Raw genomic sequence first — 9,227 nt, forward strand, 5'->3', positions numbered from 1 at the left:
TAAATAAGTACTGGCAAAAACATTTATGCAATTATAAAATATAACATGAATGCATAATTCTTCTCTTGATTTGAAAAACAGTTAAATAATGCATCTGCTGTGGAGTGATCCAGTTTCTTCCTGTGTCTAATCCAACAGCAGGTTGCATTATTTTGCTCCTAAGAGATATTCAGAGTACAAAAAGCAGTAGATGGAGCAGTCAAGTGTTTAATTAGAACAAACATGGAAGGAAGAACATTTTTTGCCTATGGAGATAGTTCAGTAGTTAAAACACTGCTTACCCAAACCAGAGAGGTGGAGCTTGGATTCCCAGAAGCCATGTAAATGCAATACGGGCATGGTAACACAGAAGGCAGTGTTAGAGTATTTCTACATCAAGATAGCTAATGAGATTAATGTATCTGTGATCTCTGGGTTTAACTGAGAGACCTTGCCTCAAAGGATAAGGATGGAAGAGCAGTAGAGGAAGGTTCTTTTTTTTTTTTTACTTTTTTTTTATTAATATTTTTTTTATTTTCCATTTTAAATTTAGATAAGAAACAAGGTTGCTTCACAAGTCAGTACGAGGTCCCTCTCCCTTTCCCTCCCCTCCTCCCGTGCCCTCCCCCCCATCCCCCCCCTTATCCCCTCATTCCCCCAGGGAGGGTGAGGCCCTCCATGGGGGTGTCCATAGTCTGTCATTTCATATAGGGCAGGGCCTAGACCCTTCCCCAAGAGTTCAGGGTGAGAGTGCACCTCACATTGTTCAATGGGAGTCCAGAGTCCGTGTGTATACTTGGGATGGGTGGAAGGTTCTTGACATCAGCCTCAGACTTCCAACCTGAAGTTGGTTTGATTTGAGTTCACTAGCATGAACTACTATCATAATCTTCATATCTTGTTTTAGGGGCCTTAAGATAGCCCAGCTGAAGAGAATACTATCCCCTGTTATTATTTGTTGAAACCAGACTTGCTCTAAGTTTCTTCTTATTGTGAAAATGTGGGTCTTCAGACTGTGGCTTGCCCTAATGATTCCATTATACAATCAGTTTTTCTTGGTTTTGTTTTACTTCATTTTGAAGGTAGAGGACATCTGCTCACCTGGGTCGATACATAAACAACGCCATCTATCAACGTGGCCCCACCTATTCAGCACGACTGATTATTTTGAGGATCAAAGAGAGCATCACCCTATAAATGTATTAGGGTGAGTTGAGACTCTTGGGGCACGTTGGCATGTCAAAATCCTTTCAGGGAAATAAGCCCTGTAACTTATTGGACACGCTCAGCTGATGAAAAAGTGCAACCCTCTGCATGGATGATTCAACATACGAAAATCTATCAATGTAATCCACCATATAAACAAGCTGAAAAACAAAAATCACATGACATTGTAATCCACCATATAAACAAGCTGAAAAACAAAAATCATATGATCATCTCACTAGATGCTGAAAAAGCCTTTGACAAAATCCAACACCCCTTCATGATAAAGGTCTTGGAGAGATCTGAGATAACAGGGTAGGTGGATTATGTGACCAATTGTTTTCATTGAAATGTAACCTTAGTGAATTTCATCTCATTCAATAAATTCTGACAGTGTAGAAAGACAGAAACATGTTTAAATATGGATCAGATATTGCAGGATTACAGAATTCACCTATGGTTCTCTCTCTCTCCTTTTCTCTTTGTCTCTGTCTCTGTCTGTCTGTCTGTCTGTCTCTCTCTCTCACACACACACACACAAACATAGACACTCACGCACACACACACACACCATTTCTCCTCCCCTCCCCATCATTCCCCTTTTCATCTTTCCATCTCAATCTCCCCCCTTCCTTCCCCTCCCCTCTTCCTCTCCCTCTCCTCTTTCTTCCCCTACCCTCTCCTCCTTCTCCTCCTCTTTTCTTCCACTTCCTTCTTCCCCTCTTCCTCTTCTCTTCCTCATCCTCCTCCTTTCCCTCCTCTTCCTCTTCCCTCCTCCTACTCCTCCACTCCTGCCTTCCTCCTCTCCCTGATCATTTCCTTCTTTCTCCTTCATTCCCTTTTCCTCCTCCTCTCCTTTCCCTTCTCTTCTCTTTCCTTCTCCCTTGCCTTCTTGTCCTTTCTTCCTCCTCCCCCTCCCTCCTTTTGCCCTCCTTCATCTTCCCCTTCTTTTCCCATCCTCTCCATCAGAGCTAGCCTGAAGCTAAGTGGTCGAAGCATGCCCCAAACCCTGGATTTTCTCATCCTTAGAGCAGCAGGAGTTTGTTTGCTCCACCCCTTGTCCAGATGCCAGCAGTCCCCAAGCAGTTAGGCTTCCTGTGATGTGCCCCAATGCAGCTGATAAGCTCATGGTCTCCAAGGCTACAGGGAATGGTTGCTGCTTATCTGAACTCTGAAACAGCCCAAGCTAGACTTCCTATGACTATAAGTTATCTTCCTCTGGCCCCTATAGCCTCTGAGTGTACAAGTGAAGTATCCTCGATATTCTTGCCCCAATCAACAGCATACCACCACATGGAACCAAGAAGCCATTCTTCCTAGGGTAGAAGTGTCCCTTTGCCCCTCCTAATAAATGGGGTGTCCACTGCCACAGCCTCCAGGGTGTCCTTTTCCCTGTTGTACTCATGTCCACTCAGGATCCACCTTTGTCTATGCCAATGCTCAGCATATTTCCCTCCTAACCATGCCTGGACAAAGCCAGGGCTGGAACCCAGCACTCTCCCTCCTCCCTGTCCTCCTCTTCCTCTCTGCTCTCCTCCCTCTCTCCCCTCCTTCTTCTCCCACTCCTTCTCCCAACCCTTCTACTCCTCTTCTTCTTCTGTGTCTTCCTTCCCCTGCCTCCCTTTGCTCTGCCCTGCCCCCTTCTCCTCATCCTCTTCCTCCTAGTGTTTCCTCTCCTCCCTCTCCCCCTATTCCAACCCACTTCTTGTTCTCCTTTTACCCTTCTCCCCCTTCCTTTCTCTATTCACCTCTTTTCCCTCCTCCTTCCCCTCCTTTTGTTCCTTATCCTTTCCTCTTCCTCCCCTATCCTCTCCCCCTTCTTGTTCTCCCCATATCTTCCTCTACCCCCTCTTCTCCTCCACCTTCTCCTCCCCTTTCTGCTTCCAGTCTTTCTGCTCCTCCTCCTTTCCGTCTCCTCTCGCCTGTGCCTTATCATCCTCCACCTTCTAGTCTTTTACTCTTCTATCACTGTGGTGCCTGCGCCATGAGCATGTACAACATATCGGGAGAAAGCCTGGAGATTTAAATGAAAGACAATATATCTAGCCATTTGTGCTAAGAGAGTGTCTGTGTGAGTGTGCGAGCGAGCGTGCGTGTGTGTGTGTGTGTGTGTGTGTGTGTGTCACAAGGAGGGAGCAGCCTTATATACAGACTTACAGCACAGTGAAGAAACTCCAGGTATAAGGGTTTATGTTTTTATAATTAGAGGTTGATGTCAGTGGGACAAGTGTGGGGCTGTAAGCCAGGACTAGAGAACAGGATGCACTGTGGTTGTTGGCTGACAGTCAACTCACAGAGACCCCATGGAGGCTGACACTCAACATATCACCCCTTTTTCTTTCCATTATCCTCCTTCCCCTATTTTTATTCCTCCCCCTTCCTTCTCCCCCTTTCTCTATCCCTCTCTCTCCTTTTCCTTCTCCTCTCCTCTCCTTCATCTTCAGTTCCTCGTTTTATTCTCACCTCCCCTCCTCTCCTCTCCTCTCCTTATCCCTCGCCTTCTTATCTTCCTCCCCCTTCTCCTCCCTCAACTCTTCCTCCTCTTCCTTCTCCATCCTTCTCTTCCCTCATTTCTTATTCCTCTCCCTTTCTCCTCCCTCACCTTCTCTTCTTCCTCTCCTCTCTCTACTCTTCCTCCCCTTCCCTCTTGCCTTCTCCACCCCGCCCTTCTCTCTATTTCTTGCTTCTCTCTCTTCCTATTCTTCTCTTCCTAACTCATCCTCTCCTGTTCTTCCTCCTCCCTCTTCTCCTCCTCCAACTCCTTATGCCCCTCTTCCTCCTTTCTCTTCATTCCCTCCTTCCTTCTCCCCTCCTCTGCCTTTTCTCTTTTTTCCCTTTCTTCTTCCCCTCCTCAACTATTCCTCCTCCTTCTCCCTGCTCCTTCCCCATCTAGTCTTCCTCCTCCCCTCCTTTACCGTTCCCCCTCCTCCATCTCCTCTCCTCTTTCTTTCTCCCCTCCTCTTCTTCTACAACCATTCCTCTCCTCCCCCTCTCTAACTCTCCCTCCTCCCTCTTCTTCTCCCCTCTCCAGCTCCCTCTCTTCCCTTTCCCTTTGCACACTTCCTTCCTTTCCTTCTCCTCAATCCCTCCTCCTTTCATGGTTGAAACTAAGGAGTGAACCAGTGCCTGCTTAGCAATCATCTTCAATCATTTTTACATGTCAAAAGAATTTTACATTTTTAACTATATGCATGCATGTGTTTGTGGTATATCCATTATGTTGATCATTTGGCAGTAGTAATGAGGGCGTTATATCATGTATATGAACAGCTAGTAGACACTCATGACGTGGAGGGGATAGAAGCACCAACATTCAAGCAATCTTGTCAGATAAGCAACACACAATCTTTAGTGAACATTATTTTATTGAAATACTGGTTAAATGTCATTAAATATCTATATTTCTATTCACAAAAATACTAAGCTGAAATACTAAGCCATGTTGTACCTTGATACTTTTCAAGAACATCAAATACAAAATGAAAACAACAAACACAGAAATGTTTACTTGTCTAGGTCATAATAGAGTGGTCAAAAGATCCTCAAAGGGCTTGAAAACAATATGCGACAGAAGCCATTTTGTAATTGCTGGCTGTAAACAGAGAAGAGGAATTCTCTGATAGGTAATTAAAGAAATCTTGCATATAACTGGACACTAACATTAGACTGCACCTATTAAGGGAAAAATGGGTCAATGCACTGCCAATATTCACAAATAATCGCAGGAGGTGTGACGCCCCATAAATCTGAGACATTGGAAGATCTGGGTAAGCCAGGAGGATTTCAGCATACTGGGGTTTTTCAAACTGGCAGAGGAGCTTGGTGCCCAGCATCCTGTTGAAATACTCTCTTATTCCATACACAAGTTCATCAACAGAATATTCCCCATTATCAGACTTTCCCTGTGATTTCACGAAGTTGACATAGTTTTCGAGAATGTGATCTACATTCTTTTCAGCAGGGAGTTGGAATAACTGCTTGTGCGTGTTTACCAAGTCCAAGTCCTCAACAATGCATGCTTTTAGTTCTCGAGGCAACTCCAATTCAACTCCCATTCTCATATTCACTGCCTGGATACGCTGTCCAGTGGTGACAGCCCCAGCCACATTCTGGTGAGTGGCCTGGGGTACTTGGCTGGTAGCACTGCCAGTGCTGCTTTCTGGAGCATCCTGTGTGCTCTTGGGCACTGGCACCGCAGGCATGGATCCTGAAGAGGGTGTCCCTACAGGAAAGTCTTTCTCCATGAAGTGATGACCTTCCTCCACTGAGCACCCATTCTTGCCTGTGTTACTTTCCTCATGAGTGTAGCTGTCATGAATCTCAACACTCTCACGAGAACCAAATTTCTTTTCCACTCTCCCTTTCTTGACAGAGAGCTGTCTCTTTTTCTTAGTAAGGTGGCCTCTCTCCCCATAGTGAGCTTTCTCTGCAGAATGGATACTCTTGGAAGACGGGTTTTTCTCTGCAGGACGACTCTTTTAGGAGGGCAACTGCTCTCAGCAGATAGACGTTTCTCTGCACAGAGGCTTTTCTTTGGAAGCCTACCTCTCTCTGTGGGGAGATTTTGTCCTGCAGTGTGTCCCCTATCTGCTGACTGACCCTCCTCTGCAGGGCTGTTTTTCCTCAGAGGGTGACTTCTCCCCGTGGGGTGATCTTTCCCTGTGGAAGGTCTTTTCTCCACAGTGTCACCTCTTTCCACTGAGCCACCCTCCATTGCAGGGCAACTTTGGATGCAGTGACCTCTCCCTGTAGGGGTATCTTCACCTGCAAAGAGTCTGCTCTGTGCCAAGTAAACCCATTCGATTGAGCGACCCTCCTGTGCAGGGTGGCTTTTGATGGGGTGGCCTCTCCCTGGAGATCCACTCTTGTTTGCTGACCAACCCTTCTCTGCCAGGTGACTTTTGTTGGCAGGCCAACCTCGCCCTACAGGGTGGTCTTCCTCAGTGGAGAGTTCTCTCTTCACAGAACGCTCTCCATCTATCCAGCGATCTCTCTGAGTACAGCTAAGTTTCTTCGCTGAGCTGTCTTTCTCTTCATGGTGATGATTTCCCACAGAGGGTCCTCTCCCGTCCAAGTAACCTTTCTCAGGAGATGGACTCTTCTTAGTAGAAAAACCTTTCTTTGCAGGTTGATCTCTCTCAGGAGTGTGGCCTCTCTCTTCATAGGGACCTCTCTCACCCAAACCACCTTCCTCTGTAGAACGATCTTTGTCTGTAAGACGTCTTTTCTTGTACAGGCAACCTCTCTGTGTAGGGAGATCTTTCTCAGCCGAGAGATGCTTCTCGAAACAGCAACTTTTCTCAAAACGGTGACGACTCTTCTCAGAGAATTGCTTCATGAACTGGTGTCTCCTGTCACAGGGTCCTTTTTTAGTAGCAGGACATTTTTCATCATCGCAAGGTCCTTTTTTAGTAGCAGGACATTTTTCATCATCGCAAGAGTCATTGTCAAACAGAAGCATCTTAGGCAAGGGGTGTACCGCATAATGCAGTACATCCTAGCAATGCATCCTTTTTCTGCAATGTGATGCTTCTCGGTGGACGGCTTTTTCTCTGCTGAGCAGGTTTTCTCACCTGAGCAACCTCTCTCCACCGCGCCACGTTTTGTGGCTGGACGGCCCCGTGATCTTCTTGGAATACCCGACTGAAGTGATGTCGGCTCGGCTGACTTCTCTCCTGAGGAGCCATTTGTCACCTTTGTGACCCGCCTGCGGCTTGGTGTCAGACTCACGAAGTCATCACCTTCAGCAAAATGCTGGTCAGGAACATGAGGCCCTTTCTCTCTGGCGCTCATTTAAGCGATCTTCTGACTTTATCTTGAAATAACAAATGAATTCCCAGATTTCCTGCGATTTTCTGGAAAACAGACTGGACACACAGCCCAGAAGGCTGCAGTCTGAATTAGTTCTACAACCAGGATCCAATCTCCTGGTTGTCCATCAAATTTAGCCCTTTTTAAGGACAGCAGAGGTGCGGCAGTGCGGAGCTCAAGTGCTCCACGTCCAACCGCCAGCTCAAAGTCTGGTTTCTCTGGCAACTATCAGTACACAAACGTCATCTTGTGGGCGGGCTTAGGCACTTCAACCAATCAGCGGTTGTATGTAAATTGTACGGCGTTCTATAGCCAAATGATTGGCCCACCACTCTGATGTCATAGCAATGGCGCCTGGGCAGGGGGAGAAGACTTCCTTTTCTTTACTTTTTTTTTTCTTTTAAAGACCAGACTGTACTCAAATTCACAAAGATCCATCCCCAAGGTTCTGCCTCCTCAGTGCTGGCATTAAAGTCATGCATGCCCTACAAGTCTTTCTTGATTAATTCAATCTCCTTCCTGGGACCCTTTCTCTGCCTCAATCACTTGGTTCCTACTCTTCAGTCCTGAGTGCATGGGTGTGGAGACGCTCTAGGCTTCAGCTTCCTGCAGCCCAGAGGGAGAGGGAGAAAAAGAAGGTCACATCATTGCTAGCCTCTCATAACTGAGGAAGAATAGGACTCTTAGCAATGAAAGATATATCTTGATAGAGGGGACCATTATAGGGGTAGGGAGAACCCTGGTGCCAGGGAAACTCACAGGAATCCACAAGGATGGCCCCAGCTGAGACTCCTAGCAATAGTACAGAGGGTGCCTGAATGGCCCTTCCCCTGTAATCAGATGGATGACTACCTAATTGTCATCACAGTGCCTTCATCCATTTACTGATGGAAGAAGATGCAAAGATCCACAGCCAAGCACTGGGCTCCAGGGGTCCAGTTGAATGAAGAGAAGGAGAAGAGATCATATGACCAAGGAGGTTCAAGAACATAACAAGGAAACCCACAGAGACAGCCGACCCAAGCTTGTCAGCTCATGGATGCTAGACTGACAGATGAGAAGCCTGATTTGGAAAACTAGGCTTTCTGTGTGTGGGTGACAGTTGGATAACTTAGTCTGTTTTGGGGATGCCTAGAATTGGGACTAGGATCTGTACCTGGTGTATGAGCTGACTTTTTGAAACCTATTTTCTATGGTGGATGCTTTGCTCAGCATTGATGTAAGAGGGAGGAGATTGGTCCTACCTCAACTTGATATGCCAGGATTTGTTAACTCTTCATGGGAGGCCTTAGCCTTTCTGAGGAGTGGATGGAGGGGCAGTAGAAAATAGGTGGGGGAAACAGTGGGAGGAGAGGAGGAAGGAGATACAGCGGTTGGTATGTAAAATAAACAAAAACTTAAAAATAAAAAAGGTCTCATTCCATCCTCCCTTTCTCCACTGTCATCAGGATTGGGCCACTTCTGAGTGTGGTAATGAGTTCATTTCCATTCTCCCTGAGAATATAAGAATGATACACTAATCTACTAAACTGTGTGTCTTATAAATTTGCAGATAGACTGAAAGTTAAAAAAATTGTAAAGGACATAAATTGCAACCTTGACAGTAGAGTGGCAATATAAGTATCAGACAAAATACACGTTAAAACAAAAACTTTACAAGGATAAAGAATGTTCTGTAATGATGAAGGGGTTGAACCATCATGAGGCTGTCACAATCACGAACATGTAATCATCTGAGAACAGAAAAAAACCACCTGAAGCAAAAAGCTACAGAAATACAACAGACCATTCAAAACTACTAAAGGGAGATTTCAATTAGTAATTTCAGCAACAGTTAGAACACTAGAGAGATGGTAAAATATGATAAAAAGGGGAACAACACTAGAACCAAATAATCCTAGGAACACATCTATACAACAATCCACCCAAGAGAAGCAGAATAGACATTTTTCTCAGGTGTATATGGAGCATTCTTTGTTAGATGATACACTGCCAAGAAGAAAAAAAAATTAAGTATGCTCTTTAACCACAAAGGAATGAAGATAGAAGTCAATAACAAGGAAATTTATGAAAATAAAAATCTGTGGAAATTATCTAGTGTAACAATGTGTAAGAGAAGAAATGAAAAAGGGAAGTTAGAAAATGTGATGAAAACACAACACCTGGTAGAGAATGCCTACAATCCCAGCCACTTGGACAGCAGTCAAAGCAGCAGAACTGAAATTTCAACT

The 9,227-nt window shown here is 45.4% G+C and overlaps 1 protein-coding gene across 1 annotated transcript; it reads right to left on the minus strand.

The window, feature by feature from the left end:
* Positions 1 to 4,575: 4,575 nt before the first annotated feature.
* On the minus strand, positions 4,576 to 6,523 carry LOC121135214. The gene is made up of 2 exons (XM_040733662.1): positions 5,731 to 6,523; positions 4,576 to 5,647 (listed from the first exon to the last, which is right to left on the minus strand). The coding sequence occupies exons 1-2, from the start codon at positions 6,521 to 6,523 to the stop codon at positions 4,728 to 4,730; spliced, it is 1,713 nt and encodes a 570-aa protein (XP_040589596.1). The 3' UTR covers positions 4,576 to 4,727.
* Positions 6,524 to 9,227: the final 2,704 nt, after the last annotated feature.

This window comes from Mesocricetus auratus, unplaced genomic scaffold (assembly GCF_017639785.1).
Source record: "Mesocricetus auratus isolate SY011 unplaced genomic scaffold, BCM_Maur_2.0 Super-Scaffold_100033, whole genome shotgun sequence".
NCBI lineage: Eukaryota > Metazoa > Chordata > Mammalia > Rodentia > Cricetidae > Mesocricetus > Mesocricetus auratus.

Bases quoted from the DNA above. Each gene is read 5' to 3' on its own strand.
- LOC121135214 (XM_040733662.1), bottom strand. From the start codon at position 6,523: ATGAAGCAATTCTCTGAGAAGAGTCGTCACCGTTTTGAGAAAAGTTGC. The intron at 5,648-5,730 runs GTAGGCTTCCAA...GTCGTCCTGCAG, and splicing joins AAATCTCCCCACAGAGAGAG to AGAAAAACCCGTCTTCCAAG.